General features: G+C 39.3%; 7 protein-coding genes across 9 annotated transcripts; 6 read left to right on the top strand and 1 right to left on the bottom strand.

Moving 5' to 3' along the window:
* The first annotated feature begins 255 nt into the window (after positions 1-255).
* On the top strand, positions 256-2,112 carry LOC17881245 (protein POLAR LOCALIZATION DURING ASYMMETRIC DIVISION AND REDISTRIBUTION). 3 transcript variants are annotated; one of them, XM_023781459.1, is made up of 3 exons: positions 256-549; positions 804-1,321; positions 1,523-2,112. In XM_023781459.1, the coding sequence occupies exons 1-3, from the start codon at positions 309-311 to the stop codon at positions 1,835-1,837; spliced, it is 1,074 nt and encodes a 357-aa protein (XP_023637227.1). In that variant the 5' UTR covers positions 256-308; the 3' UTR covers positions 1,838-2,112. The 3 variants fall into 3 exon arrangements, with proteins under 3 accessions (XP_023637227.1, XP_023637228.1, XP_023637226.1); XM_023781460.1 differs by having other exon boundaries at positions 801-1,321; positions 1,526-2,112; XM_023781458.1 differs by having other exon boundaries at positions 801-1,321.
* Positions 2,113-2,200: 88 nt separating this feature from the next.
* Positions 2,201-4,169, top strand: LOC17883007 (chorismate mutase 2). Its single transcript, XM_006289790.2, has 6 exons — positions 2,201-2,312; positions 2,403-2,643; positions 3,133-3,219; positions 3,309-3,452; positions 3,539-3,631; positions 3,714-4,169. The coding sequence occupies exons 2-6, from the start codon at positions 2,410-2,412 to the stop codon at positions 3,951-3,953; spliced, it is 798 nt and encodes a 265-aa protein (XP_006289852.2). The 5' UTR covers positions 2,201-2,312; positions 2,403-2,409; the 3' UTR covers positions 3,954-4,169.
* A 74-nt stretch (positions 4,170-4,243) lies between these two features.
* Positions 4,244-5,862, top strand: LOC17881845 (CBS domain-containing protein CBSX3, mitochondrial). Its single transcript, XM_006289023.2, has 6 exons — positions 4,244-4,361; positions 4,605-4,872; positions 4,962-5,043; positions 5,134-5,207; positions 5,289-5,349; positions 5,446-5,862. Exons 2-6 carry the CDS (start codon positions 4,612-4,614, stop codon positions 5,586-5,588), a joined length of 621 nt encoding a protein of 206 aa, XP_006289085.1. The 5' UTR covers positions 4,244-4,361; positions 4,605-4,611; the 3' UTR covers positions 5,589-5,862.
* Positions 5,863-6,407: 545 nt separating this feature from the next.
* On the top strand, positions 6,408-9,617 carry LOC17881537 (transmembrane 9 superfamily member 8). Its single transcript, XM_023780934.1, has 7 exons — positions 6,408-6,612; positions 7,174-7,338; positions 7,433-7,542; positions 7,637-7,748; positions 7,831-7,943; positions 8,023-8,173; positions 8,273-9,617. The coding sequence occupies exons 1-7, from the start codon at positions 6,484-6,486 to the stop codon at positions 9,428-9,430; spliced, it is 1,938 nt and encodes a 645-aa protein (XP_023636702.1). The 5' UTR covers positions 6,408-6,483; the 3' UTR covers positions 9,431-9,617.
* A 14-nt stretch (positions 9,618-9,631) lies between these two features.
* LOC17883009 (putative methyltransferase DDB_G0268948) lies at positions 9,632-10,930 on the bottom strand. The gene is made up of 2 exons (XM_006289549.2): positions 10,479-10,930; positions 9,632-10,344 (listed from the first exon to the last, which is right to left on the bottom strand). Exons 1-2 carry the CDS (start codon positions 10,626-10,628, stop codon positions 9,709-9,711), a joined length of 786 nt encoding a protein of 261 aa, XP_006289611.1. The 5' UTR covers positions 10,629-10,930; the 3' UTR covers positions 9,632-9,708.
* LOC17883088 (probable folate-biopterin transporter 6) lies at positions 10,501-13,678 on the top strand. The gene is made up of 6 exons (XM_023780935.1): positions 10,501-10,592; positions 10,951-11,011; positions 11,161-11,825; positions 11,955-12,059; positions 12,241-12,411; positions 12,926-13,678. Exons 3-6 carry the CDS (start codon positions 11,193-11,195, stop codon positions 13,490-13,492), a joined length of 1,476 nt encoding a protein of 491 aa, XP_023636703.1. The 5' UTR covers positions 10,501-10,592; positions 10,951-11,011; positions 11,161-11,192; the 3' UTR covers positions 13,493-13,678.
* An 83-nt stretch (positions 13,679-13,761) lies between these two features.
* LOC17883517 (enhancer of rudimentary homolog) lies at positions 13,762-15,642 on the top strand. Its single transcript, XM_006286566.2, has 4 exons — positions 13,762-13,871; positions 14,157-14,262; positions 14,747-14,867; positions 15,333-15,642. The coding sequence occupies exons 1-4, from the start codon at positions 13,869-13,871 to the stop codon at positions 15,430-15,432; spliced, it is 330 nt and encodes a 109-aa protein (XP_006286628.1). The 5' UTR covers positions 13,762-13,868; the 3' UTR covers positions 15,433-15,642.
* The last annotated feature ends 46 nt before the right edge of the window (positions 15,643-15,688 follow it).

Genomic DNA, 15,688 nt, shown 5'->3' with positions numbered 1-15,688 from the left:
AAGCCAATAATTATATGTAGATTTTTTTTTTTTTTGTCAACAATTATATGTAGATTTTTATTACTAGTAAATTGGCATTAAAAAGAGTAACCAAAAACAATTCAAAAGTTTCCCTCCAAACGAAGAAGTCGAAAGAACACAAAACTCTGCTTCCCCTCGTGATTCTCATTAATATCATTCCTCTCTCTCTCTTTCTCTCTCTCTTCAATCCCGATTTTGATTTCTCTTTTAAAACTATCCCTCTCTCTCTCTCGCTGTCTTCTTCTCTTTAACAATTGATTCCGGAGGTCTGTTCTGTATCCCCTCCGATGGATGACGGCGGAGGAGTGAGAGCAGGATGCATTCGGATGAGATGTCCTTCCCCAAGGAGAATCGTGTCTCGGTGGTTCTCCCCTCAGGGAAGAAAAGTGAAAGGTAATAAGATGGCTATGGCCGAAGCACGCGTGTCATACTGTGATGAGGCGAGGATCAAAACCTCCTCTGAGGAGGATCATGTTCTTCATGGAGTTGGCCAATCTTCAGATTCGACTCCACGTACCATCGATTCCGGTAACCAATAGTTTTCTTTTGAATTCACTCAAATCTTCCTTAGCATATGAATAACTTGTATCGATCGGTTCAGTTTAGTAAATTCTTCATTTCACTTTGCAAGATTACTGATTTCAACGATCTCTGATTCAATCTATTACCAAAAACTGTTTGTTTAGATGTATCTGTGAGTTTCATTACCATAGATCAGTTTATTAGTTTAAATTTTCTCTCAGTTGTGAACTTTTTTTGACATATCTTTTGGTCTGTAGTAGAATTGCAAAGGAGGGAATTTTTGTTTAGTATTGGAGTGAGTTGTTATCTCCTACATCTGATTGCTACCGGTAGAGAAGAGATTCACAAGATCGTTGAGGTACGGAACGATTTAGAGAATTTTTTGGAATGCCGGAACGAAGAACTGAGGCGGAAACAGCGAGAGTTTGTCGAGTTACGGAACAATATTAACAAGTTTCTAGAGTTTCACAACGATGAATCGAGGCGCAAACAGCGAGATAAGTTTCACATTGGGAAGCAAGAGCAAAGTGAAACATCTCCTTATTCTACCACAAGTGACGTTGTAGATGGTCCTGCGTCTTCTACTGATCACTATTACTCTCCACAGATCCTGGAGACATCTTTGAGTGTTCGTGGTGAAGGGTCTTTGTCACATTATGTATTTAACCGAGGGAAAGATGTTGGAGGTGAAATGGATCAGCTTGAAGCTGAACTCGAAGCTGAGTTTGAGCTTCTTCAGATTGGTCAAGACCATGATGGTCAATGTTCTAAGCTTAAGGTAATGTACTTGTTTTAGTTGTCTAAGTAGTTCATGAATAAGACAGTATGATATTTAGGATTGAAGATTCTGATTCTCTCTGCATTCATTAATCATGATGATCACAGAAAACTATCTGACCAACAGAATATAGAGAACCGTAAAACGTGACTATAACATGACTGTTCTCTCTATACTAATGGAACTATCATTTATTGACAGGAGGTCTCAGAGAAGAGTGAAGTTTCAGAAGGCCTAAGATCCGGACACGTGTGTCCAGGACTAGTGGAGGAACAGCAAGGAGTGTGTCCTTATGAGCTGGAGAGAAGACTACATGAGCTAATGGAGACAAGACAAAAAGAGGAAATAAGAGAGCTAGAGATTGCATTGGAAGATGCTAAACAAAGGCTTCAGTTGAAAGAGACAGAAGCTTCTTGGTGGAAAGACACCGCTTACATAGTCTCTGAACGTATTCCAGAACCTTCTTCTAGAATCAACTCCAGCTCTAGAACCCACCCTTACCCTGTCTCTAGGTGAGAATTTGTTATTCCAGGTTTCATTACAAAAAGTACAAGAGAGTACGTAATTTGTGAAAGAAGCAACATATAATTTAATAGAGTTGCCCTTATTTTTTCAATTCGTTCCAATTGGCTATGGAGCATAGAAATTTTTAAAAGTTTGTAATCTCTCTTCTTGAGATGAAAGTTAGTATATAAATTGTAGTTTGGAGTTTGGATTTGACATTTCAACTGAGAAGGATACCTATATAAGTGTTTCATAAAGTTGATTATGAGCTTTATGTATTTGTTTTACTTTGGTAAAATATGAATTTTATTTTGGATATACTGGTTTTGTTGTAAGCGTATTTTTGCATAGATAAAAATAAATAAAAAATATTTGCACTTCTCTTGAGGAGAAGCAAAGAGTTCAAAGCACGAGAGACTCAAAAACCGAGAAAACTAAGGAAGAGGAAGAAGCCGAAGAAGAAGAAGAAGAAGCTTCGCTTTCGCAGGTAAGTCCTGTGAACTTCTTTCTCCATTCACATTTGCTCATCGATGATGGCGATGTTTTTTTATCTCGTCGGCATTTTGGCAATTTGCAGAAGCGGCATGGCAAAAGTCAACGTATCGGACTCGGGCACTGTGGGTTCCAGTGTACTGAGTCTTGACTCGATTAGGGAATCGTTGATTAGGCAAGAAGACACCATCGTCTTCAGCTTGATCGGAAGAGCTCAGTTTCCCCTCAATTCCCCTGCGTTCGAAGGATCTCCTTCTCTAGATTCTGCAAATTCCTCTTCCCTCACCGAGTTTTTCGTCAGAGAGATTGAATTCCTCCAGGCTAAGGTTCATTTCCCATTTAAAAACTGATTCTTTTCTTTTTTTTTTTTCTCTAGAAATTAGAAACAGAGATCAATGCTTTGTTTTGATTCGGTTTGCTATAGCCATTTCCATAGATTGTTTCATGGAATGAGCAGAAACTTGGTTATAATAAAGGCTGGATTCTTGAATTAGCATGCGTTTGTTTGTTCTGTGTCTCCTCCATTGCAAAAGAAGACTACTTGGCATTGCCTCTAGTTTTGTGTTAGCTTTTTATCTGGTTTTGGGTTTGAATCTGCGAAAAAAGGCTCCAGCTTTATCTTATGCATACGACATATCTTATCAACAAACTCACTATTTATATGTGGAGATTGGCAACAAGGGATTGTTTTCGTTTTGTCTTTCTCGATGGTAGATTCATCTCATTAGTTTATCATCTAGATTTCTGGATACGATCATATTATGTTTGTTGATTAGTTCACTTAGAAGTTCTTTGATGTATGTGTGTATGTATAGGTAGGAAGATATGAAAACCCGGAAGAGAATCCTTTCTTCCTTGACAACATTCCTCATTCGGTTTTTCCTACGCACAAATATCCAACGGTACGTAGTCAATTCTACAAGCATTTTCCTTACAACTTTGAATGCTTTACTCTAACAATACTTTTTATTTCTCTCTCTCTCTTGTGTAGGCTTTGCATCCTAAGGCTTTATCCGTTAACATAAACAAACAAATTTGGGATGTTTACTTTAAAGAACTGCTTCCTTTGTTCGTCAAGCCAGGCGATGATGGCAACTATCCATCAACTGCTGCTAGTGATCTCGCCTGTTTACAAGTAAGGAAACCATTGAAAATTCGCAGATATAATCAGTTCTACGTGTGGTTTAATTTATGTCTGATTCGAAGTTTGATCTTTTGAAGGCTCTTTCAAGAAGGATTCATTACGGTAAATTTGTAGCTGAGGTCAAATTCAGAGATGCTCCTCAAGATTACGAGCCTGCAATTCGCGCCAAGGTAAGTTTTAGTGTCACAATGTGGATCCGGCTTCACTGTTGTATTATGAGAAATGATCACAGCATAAGCGTTTTGGTTTTAGGATAGAGAGGCTTTGATGAAGCTTTTGACGTTTGAGAAAGTAGAAGAAATGGTTAAAAAGAGAGTCCAGAAGAAAGCAGAAACGTTTGGACAAGAAGTAAAGTGCATCTCTGACTCTGGTGACGGGAGTGAGAAGAAGTATAAAGTGGATCCATTCCTCGTCTCCCGCATCTATGGAGAATGGCTTATCCCTCTCACCAAGTTTGTGGAGGTTGAGTATCTCCTACGTCGTCTCGATTGAATTTGAGACCTGAAAAAGCAATATTTGTACACATGATCATGAAGCCATTGTAAAACAGTAAAAAAGAACAAGGGAGTTAAGTAAAATTATTTGCACTTGTATCCAAATCTGGCCCTGTTAAAATGGGCCTTGGATTGAAGTTAATAAGTGGGCCTTGTGATGTTTGTCAGGATATGATAGAATAATTGAATGAACAGTCCTCATTTGTTTAAGATATTTTAAGGAAAAGAAAAAAGTCGCCAGTACTTCGCTATCGAAAATTGGTTATTTATATATTTGATGATTATCCATTTCCATTAGAAACCCTTCAAACTCTCCACTCAACTCTCTCTTGGTCAGCTGTCTCTTCCTCATACTCTAGGGTTCTCCAAGCTTCACTACGATCTCTTCTCCCTTCTCTCAGCTCAGGTATGAATCCATCTATCTCTCCTTCTTCGCTTTCTCTGAAGCTATAGTATATACACAGTCAGATTTAGGAAACTTTTTACTACTTTTGTATTTGTCGATCAAATACATTCACTTTGAGATCATTCTCTTTTCGATCTAGTTCCATTAGATTAGGTCTTCGAGCTATTGACTTTTGCTATCAGATGATTGTGATTGCTTCCCTTTTGTAGATCTCGTTTTCAGTAACTGATTTGATTGCGACAGGTGAAAGATGCAAGCTGTGATTCGATCCTTTGTCTCAGGTGGAAATGTTGTCAAATCGTCTGTGCTGCAACATCTCCGTGTGATTAACCCGGCGATTCAGCCTTCTGTGTTTGGTTCCCGCTATGAATCAACTCAACCTGCTCGTATGGAGGAGACTGGATTCGAGAGTACCACCATTTCTGACGTCATGAAAGCCAAAGGCAAAAGTGCTGATGGATCTTGGCTTTGGTGTACTACTGATGACACTGTTTACGATGCTGTTAAATCCGTATGCTACTCTCCTTTGCCCTTTTAGATACTCATATATGTTGATGTGTGATTGTGTTAATTTGGAATCGGTGTGTTTGCTTTGTTTAGATGACACAACACAATGTTGGTGCCTTGGTGGTTGTGAAACCTGGTGAGCAACAAGCTCTTGCTGGTATCATTACTGAGAGAGGTAAAATATTTAATCTGACCAACAAGCAAAGTTTTTTCGGAGTCTTTCGATATGTGTGATCTGATTTTTCGACATTGCGATTTTATTCAGATTACCTACGGAAGATCATTGTGCAAGGAAGATCATCCAAATCAACAAAAGTTGGAGACATTATGACTGAAGAGGTATGGAAATGCACGATTCTGTGATTTTTTTCTTATTTCTTTGGATTAAAATTGACTGAATCTGTGAACGGGCTATTGCAGAATAAGCTTATCACTGTGACACCGGAGACCAAGGTCTTGCGGGCTATGCAGCTGATGACAGGTAAGCAGAAAACTTATACTTTGATACAAACTCTTGGGTTTAAAACCTACTCAGGCAAGTAAACATTATACGGTTTCGTGGCCTTGCCATGTACAGATAACCGAATCAGGCATATTCCGGTAATCCAAGACAAGGGCATGATCGGAATGGTGTCCATTGGAGATGTGGTCCGAGCAGTGGTGAGTGAGCATCGAGAGGAGCTTCAACGTCTCAATGCGTTTATTCAGGGAGGTTACTAGATCTTGAAGATTGGTAAGACAAGAGTTACCGTTTGTTTCTGGTCTCGTGCTGCTCCTGAATCTGAAAAGCTTTTAGATCAGTGTATATATGCTGTCCTGTTGTTGTGTTCTGTTTGTTGTTTCGTTGTTTAACTTGTCAAAACTAAGGCCTAGTGCCTCGCCTTCTCTTCTTGCGCTTGCTCTGCAAGATAATAAAACCAAAGACTCTGATCTCGTTACGAAATTTTTAATGTTTGTTTTTGTTAGTTTGTGTTATGAATTAATAGTGTGAGAACTACTTTCAGTTGTAGTTTAGAATCCTTCATTAAATACAAACATAAATCAAGTCAACTATATAAGTTGATAGATTTTCTAATAATCATAATCGATTAAAAATCTGAAACCTCCTATTTTGATCTTCAAATCTTCATGCGAGTAAACTACATATTATTCGGGTAAATAATACTCTCTAAACCACATTTTAACACAATCAGTTGGATAACTAAAAAGTATAAACCGTACGAAATTTTTACGTAATAATTATGTGAAATTCTTGAAAGATATTATTATATGCAGAACTTGTTGGTACAAACGAGATTCCTAAGTTTTGTTTGGTTAATCATGGTTTAGGATAGAGTTTAATCTTCGTTTATGATAAAGGTGGGCTTTATAGAGTTAGGCCCATTGGCTATAGTCTTACAGCTCGTAGAAAGACTTCTGCGTGGTGACGTGGCGAATTATTACTGGTTAATAAGGATCAAAGAGTAAACGTGCCGAACCAGAAATTAAACCGGGATGTCTGATTACATTACAATTTACAGGCGGGTCATGGTCTCGAGTCTCGAAGCGTATAAGAGTCATATACAACTGTAGCGTAGCTTCAGATCTGGTTATTTCTTCCTTTTGTGGAACAGTCATGGCTATGGAGTTAAGGAGGAGCAGTAGCAGAATACCTGGATCCGCGGTTGCCTTGATTCTTCTGCTCTTCATCCATGGCGCTTACTCTTTTTATCTCCCAGGTGTTGCTCCTCAGGATTTCGAGAAGGTAAAAAACGTTTGAATATGTTCTTCTAGGCTTCTAGATCTGAATTGGATCTCCTGGATCTCGTGTTTCAGTTTCCGTTAGGATTAACTCGCACTTGATCAGAGAGAAAGTGAGATTCGGTGGGTGCTGATGCACCGACTTTGGTTTAAGCATGTAATCTCAGTGAATGGGTTATTTATTAGTTTCGGCTGAGGCTATAATTTCACTTCATTTATGCTTCAAAAATCTCTCGATCTGAACAATGTCGCTACTTAGGCGAGCTACATGGATATTTGTTCTGCAGGATTAGCCATATTCGTTTTAATTTTGATTGATTTTGTTAGTTTCTTAGTGATCTCGTACTTACTCGCTCATGATTCGCTTGGCATTACTACTAAATCCAAGTTATGGGTACAAGTGCAGTGTCGGTTATGCATGTTATATTACGGATCTCAGTCAAAGTATACTTACATGGTTTTACTAAAAAAGCTTGATAATATATGTCAAATGATTGAGCAGAAATGATGATTTCATATTCAAATACGAGTCTTATTTTATTTTCTTTCCTTGTATGCTATGTAGGGTGATGAGCTGAAGGTGAAAGTGAATAAATTAACTTCCATAAAGACTCAGCTTCCATACTCGTACTACTCCCTTCCTTTCTGTCAACCTAAAAAGATAGTGGACAGTACTGAGAATCTTGGCGAAGTGCTTCGGGGTGACCGCATAGAAAATGCTCCATATTCGGTTAGTCTCTCTGGCATTTTTTAAATACATAATCAGGCTGTCTTAATTCTATGTCTATTAACTCTTAACACTTTCGGAGTTGAAAATATTGCAGTTTAAAATGCGGGAAGCACAAATGTGCAATATTCTCTGCCGGGTCACTCTTGATGCAAAGACAGCCAAAGCTTTTAAAGAAAAGATCGATGATGAGTACCGAGTCAACATGTAAGACCAAATATAGAAACTTTTCTTTGATTATTTGTATGCAAAACATACTTTCCTCTATCAGTTTTTTAACAAGTCTTTCTTGTGTGTGTAGGATCCTCGACAACCTTCCTCTAGTGGTTCCAATTGAAAGAGTTGACCAGGGTTCTCCCTCTATTGTCTATCAGCTCGGTTATCATGTTGGTCTTAAAGGCCAGTACGAGGGGGTGAGTAAGTTTGGATTTTTGGCACTTAATGGAACTCGTGCTAAAATTACTCAATTTTCTAAGGTTCCTTTTGCATACGCAGAGCAAAGAGCAGAAGTTCTTTATGCATAATCACTTGGCATTTACAGTCCGCTATCACAGAGATGTGCAAACTGATGCTGCAAGAATCGTAGGATTTGAGGTCAAACCTTACAGGTGCAATTCTTATTCATAATTTGAACGTCTCTTGGGATCCCTGTCTTTCAGTGCTGATTTTCCTTCCCTTAATATAAAGTGTGAAGCACGAGTACGAGGGAGAGTGGAGTGAGAAGACCCGTCTCACGACCTGTGATCCTCACACGAAACGCCTGGTTGTTAGCTCGGCTACCCCTCAAGAAGTTGAACAAAAGAAGGAGATTATCTTCACATATGATGTCGATTTCCAGGCAAGCTCTTTTTTAAGTACTCTGTGGGTTGTGTCTCTAAAAAAATGTCATGGGTTCCGTTACTCAATCTTTTTTTATAATTTCCTGCTGCTATTTCAGGAAAGTGAAGTGAAGTGGGCGTCTAGATGGGATGCTTATCTTCTGATGAGTGATAACCAAATTCATTGGTTCTCTATCGTCAATTCGCTGATGATTGTTCTATTCCTGTCTGGTATGGTGGCGATGATAATGCTGAGGACTCTTTACCGTGATATTTCACGATACAACGAGCTAGAGACTCAAGAAGAAGCTCAAGAAGAGACAGGATGGAAGCTCGTACATGGTGATGTATTCAGGCTTCCAACAAATTCAGATCTGCTCTGTGTCTACGTTGGTACTGGGGTCCAATGTTTAGGCATGGTGCTTGTCACAATGATCTTCGCCATGCTCGGATTTCTCTCCCCTTCCAATCGAGGTGGTCTGATGACTGCAATGCTCTTGCTCTGGGTCTTCATGGGACTCTTTGCTGGGTATGCTTCTTCACGTCTCTACAAAATGTTCAAAGGAACAGAGTGGAAAAGAATCGCCTTCAGAACAGCCTTCTTGTTCCCTGCAGTCGTCTCAGCAATCTTCTTTGTCCTAAACGCTCTTATCTGGGGGCAGAAGTCATCTGGGGCTGTGCCCTTTGGGACAATGTTCGCCTTGATCTTTCTCTGGTTTGGCATCTCGGTTCCTCTTGTCTTTGTTGGCGGTTACATTGGGTTTAAGAAGCCAGCTATTGATGACCCAGTGAAGACCAACAAAATCCCGAGGCAAATCCCAGAGCAAGCTTGGTACATGAACCCGGTTTTCTCAATCTTGATTGGAGGAATCCTACCATTTGGGGCAGTGTTCATCGAGCTTTTCTTCATCCTCACATCCATCTGGCTCAACCAATTCTACTACATCTTCGGGTTCCTCTTCCTCGTCTTTGTAATCCTCATCGTGACTTGCGCCGAGATAACCATAGTACTCTGTTACTTCCAGCTTTGCAGTGAGGACTACCTTTGGTGGTGGAGATCTTACCTGACGTCAGGTTCCTCAGCTCTCTACCTCTTCCTCTACGCAACGTTCTACTTCTTCACAAAGCTTCAGATCACCAAACTGGTGTCGGCTATGCTTTACTTTGGGTACATGCTCATCGCGTCTTATGCATTTTTTGTGCTCACGGGAACAATTGGTTTCTATGCTTGTCTCTGGTTCACAAGGCTCATCTATTCTTCTGTTAAGATTGATTAGAGGATAATGATATGATCATTATGGCGATCTTTTTCTCTCTCATTATGGTGATTATGTAGTTTTATCTTCTTTTTCTTTTTTTAAACGGTTTTGTTGCATTTTAGGTTCTATTTTGTTGCAGAACAACAAAAGGATTCTAATATATGTAAACGTTATAATAGTGTATCTTGTTTGATTTGCCCAATAACAACACTTTGAGAATTTTTGCAATGAGCAATTTTCAAAATAATTATAAACTCAAATGAAAACAACAATTTATATGATTAGAGTTATGATGATCAAACTCTAACTTTTCCTGAGATCATGAAAGCTTTGTAAACGACGGGACGAATCAGATCAGATCCACCCCATGCTTTCTCAAGCTCTTGCACCAAGCTCTCCGGTAACAACTCGATTCCTTTCTCTCTCGCCGTGACTATAGCCGACCATGAATTGAACATCCTCATGATCCCTTCAAACGACGTCGTCTTAGGCATCTCCAGCTTTAATGGCTTCCCTTCCGATCCCATCCCCACACTTTCGAAAGGAAAAGGCAATGCTTCGTACGCATCAAAGACGTGCTGAATGTACGGATACTTCCAAAACGGTAACGTTGTGGCGTGGAAGCGATACTGGATGGGGTCGAACTCTGGATTCACTATGACGTCGTTGTATCCCCAGACGGCGATGATTCCCCCGGGCTTGCGGAGGAGGCGCGTTGCGACTGCGTAGAATCTAGGGAGGTCGAACCAGTGTACGCCTTGAGCGACCGTGATTAGATCCACCGAGTTCTCTCCTCCGATTAGTTCCACTAGCTCGTCATCGGTCATCGACTGTGGCGTATGCCGATAATTGATCCTCGGATGCGGCGTTGCCAGCTTCAGCTGTGACTCGCTCACGTCCGTCGCTATGACTCTCTCGTAGTGCTCTGCAACCTGCAAAATCCAAGCGAAACTTGTTAAAAACAAGATCTGATGCATGTTGTAGCTATCCTTTACACGCAAGAGGCTAAATCTGTTAAACTAAGAGATTCAATGATGCTAAGCTCCTGAGCATCAAAAATACTTACGGCGAGAGCGGCTTGGCCGTTTCCGGTGGCGGCATCCCAGGCTAAACCGTGGTGATCGGTAAGATCAGCGAGCTTCGAGAACCACTCGGAGGGGTAATTAGGTCTTGCTTCTAGGTATAGATCGGCTTGTTTATCAAACAATCCTGCCATTTTCTCTGCTTTTTTTTTTTGTTTTTCCTCTTCTTTTGACTGATTTATTAGTTTCTAACCATGGCTCACTTAGTCATATATAGTAGTCTTTCTGGCTTGTGGGAATCTCAATGACACTGACCTTCAAAGAAGCTGACACACTTAGCTTTCCTTTATCTATTTTATTGGATTTTAATGTAATTGTGTGTAGTTGTTCGTTGGTGTTGATTAGGATTTTTAGCTCCGATGGAACGATGAAATTTATAATATTCATCAATCATATGATCATGTTTTATTGTTCATCTGTTTGTGATCCTTTGGCTCATAAGGCGATTTGGTTCAGGTTTTGTAGAATTTCAGACTGGCAGTTGAAGAAATACGTCATTGCTTACAGAGTCAACAAGGTATATGTCAAGTGGGGGTTACTTTTTATTATTCATTTATTGTTTTATCCTCGTGTGTGAATGTATAATGCTTTTTTGAAAGTCTAAGGAATCCTCTTTCTTTTACATTGAAAATAACGATTAAAGGCTCTTGCTTTCAATATTTTCAGATCCAATGTTCATCTCCTAAACAGTAAACACCATGGAAACACTAGAAACTGAGAAATTATTCTCAGACGGAAAACCTCTGCTAAAACCAATTTCAGATCATTCCGGTGTCGTCTCAGTTCTGCTTCAGCCCTACCAATGGCTACAAATGCTGTGTTCTAGGCTAAACCTGAGCTTTGTTCTAGGTGTGGTCCTTGTGTACGGTGTAAACCAAGGGTTCTCCGGTTCGATATTCAAAGTTGTCACAGACTATTACTGGAAAGATGTCCAGCAAGTACAGCCATCGGTTGTGCAGCTTTACATGGGGTTATATTACATTCCATGGGTCATGAGACCCATTTGGGGTCTCTTCACCGATGTTTTCCCGATCAAAGGTTACAAAAGAAAGCCTTATTTTGTAGTTTCTGGTGTTCTTGGTTTGGTATCTGCGATTGCAGTTGTTGTTCTTGGTAAGTTGCCCGCTGCTTTGGCTTTGAGCTGCCTCTTAGGTGTCTCTGCAGCTATGGCCATTGCAGATGTAGTGATTGATGCGTGTATAGCAACAAACAGTATCAATATCCGATCGTTGGCTCCTGATATACAGAGCCTATGCATGGTTTGTTCATCTGCTGGCGCTTTGGTTGGGTACGCAACTAGTGGAGTCTTTGTTCACCGGCTTGGACCTCAGGTTGACCCTTCTAATCTTTGGCTCCTGATATACTCGTTTCATTGACATATTCCCTTCAGATATATAATCTTGAAATCTGGCTTTTTTATATTCTGCTCTCCTAAGAGATTTCTGTTCTTTGTGATAAAGGGAGCATTAGGGGTATTAGCATTTTCGCCTGCAACTATTGTCCTACTCGGGTTTTTCATCTACGAGAAAAAATCTTCCACTGTTCCTATACAGAAAAACAAGAAGGTGAGACAAATTGTAATGTCAACTCCTTTGGTCTCTCTCGCAAATCATAAGCATTGGGTCGTAGCAGAATCATTCAAACAGAATTCTGCCTTTTCTTTTTTCCGCTGGAGTAATTTGAAAATTTCTGCAACGACATTTCATGACTTTGAATCTTGATGGAAATCGTTTGAATGTTCTTCAGGACACAGATGGCTTAGGAGTAGCGGTGAAGGGAATGTATAAAACAATAAAGTACCCTGAAGTATGGAAGCCATCTCTTTACATGTTCATATCGTTAGCTCTCAACATCAGCACTCATGAAGGCCACTTCTACTGGTACACTGATCCTACAGCTGGGCCCGCCTTTTCCCAGGTTGGTTCTTCAATCCCACATTGGCCAAGGCTAAAATATTCATAAGACAAACCTGAAGAATTCCTCTTTTATTAAGGATGATTTAGAGGGTAAAGATTACTGGATAAATAATTTGGACTTGATATCAAATAAGTTCTAGGAACTAGTATAGTAAGTAAAAAAGATCTTGAGAAGTTAGAAAAAAGAGGTTCCTATTGATCGCTCTCTCGAGACACTATGGTGGTATGTAATGAATGATATTATATGGATCACATTTGAGGCTATTTTACTGGCTTATAGTAAAAAAACCATAGAGTCACTTCTCTTGAATGCCGATCTTTCCTAGGAAAATCCTGTCTTTGGGTTTTTGGAGATGAGTATGCTTAATGAAATGGTGTTGATATCATGATGGTATGCTACCTCCACATAAGACATATAAAGCTGTGGAGTTTCTGAATAAGCTAATAAGATTCTTCATCCAAATATGCAATTATGAGCTTAATTCAAACTTGCTTATTTTGGTCTATAAATGCAGGAGTTTGTGGGAATAATCTACGCGATCGGGGCATTGGCATCAATATTTGGAGTTCTTATATACCACAAGAAGCTCAAAGGCTATTCCTTTAGGAACATACTCTTCTTCGCACAACTTGTATACTTCTTCTCAGGAATGCTTGATCTCATGTTCATCAAACGCTGGAACTTAACACTAGGGATACCAGATTCCTTTTTTGTGATAACCGAAGAATCTTTCTCGAGGATGATAAGTAAGATCAGGTGGATCCCCATGGTGGTTCTCAGCACAAGGCTTTGTCCTCTGGGAATCGAAGGCACCTTCTTTGCTTTCCTCATGTGCATTGATAGTTTTGGACAGCTTGCATCTAAATGGAGTGGAGGGTTTGTTCTTCACGCTTTTGGTGTCACGCGACATGAGTTTGGGAATCTCTGGCTCGTGATTCTTATAAGGAATATCTTGAGGCTCGTTACCGTGTGTTTCGTTTTCCTCGTTCCAGATTCCGATCATTTGGATGATCTTGTGCCGTCTGATGTGCTGCCAAAAAACGAATCAGAAGATGATGATATCAAACTTTTGCTTTTGTGAAGGAGAAAACTAAAACAGAGGATTTTACATTGTATAGCATAGATGAGAACAACATGCCGTTTCATCATATTTGGAAGAGAATGCGCGTTGTTTGGATTTATAGCAAACGCAGCTAACCACTAGAAACATCATGTAGTTTTTATTAAATATTTGATGGAATACGCGGTGTTTCATCCCATTATCGAATGTCACATGTTAAAGAGTCATAAAATCTCTATAATATTACCCTTTTGCCCCTACAGATTCTTCTTGGAGTCCCTTTAATTTTAGCTTTCCTCTCTGAAGAAGTGAAAAACTTGTTTCGTTCGTCGTTGTCTTCGTCTTCGTCGTCTAAACCCCCTCAACTCTGCTGTCGGAGTCAAAATATCACTTGAAGATGGTAATCAATCTCTTTTCTTAATAAACAAACGTTCCATTTGTGTAGTTTTAGTGATGTCTTAGTCAATCGCGTATGAATCTGGGCAAAGCCTTTTGATTAGATCGGTGTTTCCACAGAAACTAGGTTTTCCAATATCGTTCATTAGTCCGTTTGACTCTCAGAGTCTGATGATTTCTTGTTCCTTTACGAAAAAGAGTGAAATTTTCTGAACTTGTTTTGATCTTTCAGTTTTTTTTCTTTTCTTATAAGCTGATTAAGCTCAGCTGTCTTTTCTTTGTTGTGTAGGCTAATAATCATAACAGTAGGCACACAATCATCTTATTGCAAAATTCTCCCAACAGAGCTACCAGGACTTTCATGGACTATGACTCTGTAGGCCAAGCTATGGATGGTAACTATTAATTTCGAATCACCGTTCTGTAATTAGTGTACAGCTATAGTTAGTTACTCATTGTTGACTTCAGTTATGATTAAGCTGGATCTTTGTGGTAACGACATGGATGATTTTTAATTACGCCTTGTGATGATAGAATTATGTAGCTGTTTCAGTGACTTGCTAGGAGGTTCAGATATTAGAAATACTGCTATGAGCCAATGGAATGACCTTTGTTCGATACTCTAATGGTATTGGTATATTGTATTACTAGTTCCTCGGTTCGTATTTTGATTACTAACTTGTTTACTCAGTAAAGTGAAGGAAGTAGCATGAAGAAGAAAGATAGGTGTCATTAGTTTATTACCTTTGGCCTTTCTAAGTGTAAAGTAAATTAGGGAAGCTTATATTGGTTTTATAGCAGCAAAAATGTTTTAGCTATAAATTTGTGAATGTGGCCCTGATCTTTTCCTCATATGCTGAACTGTTTTGTTCGAAACAGGTATTTGCGGCTTATATGAAAGGAAGCTGAAGGAGATTAACCCGTCTCTCAGAAATCTTAGCTATGACATTGCTGACCTCTACAATTTTATTGACGGTCTTGCTGACTTGAGCGCGTTGGTGTAAGTCTTGTTTCCCTTTTCTCTTCTCTTAAATGTTTTTAGTTCCTACCAGGGCACTGTCAAATTCGCATCACCTGTTCACATTTACATAAACTTATAGCAGGAACGACATTGCCCCATCTATTTGTGTTGTGTTTCTACCAACATTCCACTCATATCATTCTTTTGAATCCATCATAATGTTTTGACTGATAGTCGTTAAAAACATATAGGATTGTTATAGAAATTATCTTGCAAGTAATGTGTATAATAGAGATTGTTGGGAGACTCATGTACTATGGTTGATCTTTTGCTTTGTTGCAACCTCTGGTGTTTGCTAAAAGAGTTAAGAAACATGCTGAGTGTCATGGTTAGCATAAAAACTGGTTCTAAAATTAGTGTAAGGTTTTTTTGTCAATGTTGTAAACAAGTAATGATTCTCTTAAATGGTATGGTGAATATTTGTGACCTTTTTCCCTTTTGCAGCTATGAACACTCGCTGAGTGCGTATCTGCCGTATGACAGGCAATGGATTAAGCAGAAGGCGTTTAACCATCTCAAGAGACTTGCCAATGGAGGCAGATGAAGAAGAAACATGTGAAGAACATATAAAGCTTATTAAGAGAGACCCATTCAAAAGCACCATCTCTCGTTATTATATATTTGGCAATGTAATGTAACAATAATTAGATGCATATAAAGAGTAATGGTGTTGTGGTCTTTTGGATTTGTTAAACATGAAGTATCTTTCTTGTCCAAATTCGAAGTTCATTCCTAATCCTAATTACTATCCAAACCTGCCTGCACCTCAAGTTTCATATTCCTTACTTTCATATAGCTGA

This window comes from Capsella rubella, unplaced genomic scaffold (assembly GCF_000375325.1).
Source record: "Capsella rubella cultivar Monte Gargano unplaced genomic scaffold, Caprub1_0 scaffold_6, whole genome shotgun sequence".
In the NCBI taxonomy this organism is placed as follows: Eukaryota; Viridiplantae; Streptophyta; class Magnoliopsida; order Brassicales; family Brassicaceae; genus Capsella; species Capsella rubella.
Note: the sequence above shows the minus strand (reverse complement) of the source record. Positions and strands in the feature narration are given on the sequence as shown.

Coding starts and splice junctions, on each gene's coding strand:
- LOC17881245 (XM_023781458.1), top strand. CDS start 309: ATGGATGACGGCGGAGGAGTGAGAGCAGGATGCATTCGGATGAGATGT. Junction 550..800: donor TCCACGTACCATCGATTCCG/GTAACCAATAGT, acceptor TTTGGTCTGTAG/TAGAATTGCAAAGGAGGGAA. Junction 1,322..1,522: donor GTCAATGTTCTAAGCTTAAG/GTAATGTACTTG, acceptor ATTTATTGACAG/GAGGTCTCAGAGAAGAGTGA.
- LOC17883007 (XM_006289790.2), top strand. CDS start 2,410: ATGGCAAAAGTCAACGTATCGGACTCGGGCACTGTGGGTTCCAGTGTA. Junction 2,644..3,132: donor TTGAATTCCTCCAGGCTAAG/GTTCATTTCCCA, acceptor GTGTATGTATAG/GTAGGAAGATATGAAAACCC. Junction 3,220..3,308: donor CTACGCACAAATATCCAACG/GTACGTAGTCAA, acceptor TCTCTTGTGTAG/GCTTTGCATCCTAAGGCTTT.
- LOC17881845 (XM_006289023.2), top strand. CDS start 4,612: ATGCAAGCTGTGATTCGATCCTTTGTCTCAGGTGGAAATGTTGTCAAA. Junction 5,044..5,133: donor TGGTATCATTACTGAGAGAG/GTAAAATATTTA, acceptor GATTTTATTCAG/ATTACCTACGGAAGATCATT. Junction 5,208..5,288: donor GAGACATTATGACTGAAGAG/GTATGGAAATGC, acceptor GGGCTATTGCAG/AATAAGCTTATCACTGTGAC.
- LOC17881537 (XM_023780934.1), top strand. CDS start 6,484: ATGGCTATGGAGTTAAGGAGGAGCAGTAGCAGAATACCTGGATCCGCG. Junction 7,339..7,432: donor TAGAAAATGCTCCATATTCG/GTTAGTCTCTCT, acceptor AAAATATTGCAG/TTTAAAATGCGGGAAGCACA. Junction 8,174..8,272: donor CATATGATGTCGATTTCCAG/GCAAGCTCTTTT, acceptor CTGCTATTTCAG/GAAAGTGAAGTGAAGTGGGC.
- LOC17883009 (XM_006289549.2), bottom strand. CDS start 10,628: ATGGCAGGATTGTTTGATAAACAAGCCGATCTATACCTAGAAGCAAGA. Junction 10,345..10,478: donor ACGGCCAAGCCGCTCTCGCC/GTAAGTATTTTT, acceptor TGGATTTTGCAG/GTTGCAGAGCACTACGAGAG.
- LOC17883088 (XM_023780935.1), top strand. CDS start 11,193: ATGGAAACACTAGAAACTGAGAAATTATTCTCAGACGGAAAACCTCTG. Junction 12,060..12,240: donor CTATACAGAAAAACAAGAAG/GTGAGACAAATT, acceptor AATGTTCTTCAG/GACACAGATGGCTTAGGAGT. Junction 12,412..12,925: donor CTGGGCCCGCCTTTTCCCAG/GTTGGTTCTTCA, acceptor CTATAAATGCAG/GAGTTTGTGGGAATAATCTA.
- LOC17883517 (XM_006286566.2), top strand. Junction 14,263..14,746: donor TGTAGGCCAAGCTATGGATG/GTAACTATTAAT, acceptor TGTTCGAAACAG/GTATTTGCGGCTTATATGAA. Junction 14,868..15,332: donor GCTGACTTGAGCGCGTTGGT/GTAAGTCTTGTT, acceptor TCCCTTTTGCAG/CTATGAACACTCGCTGAGTG.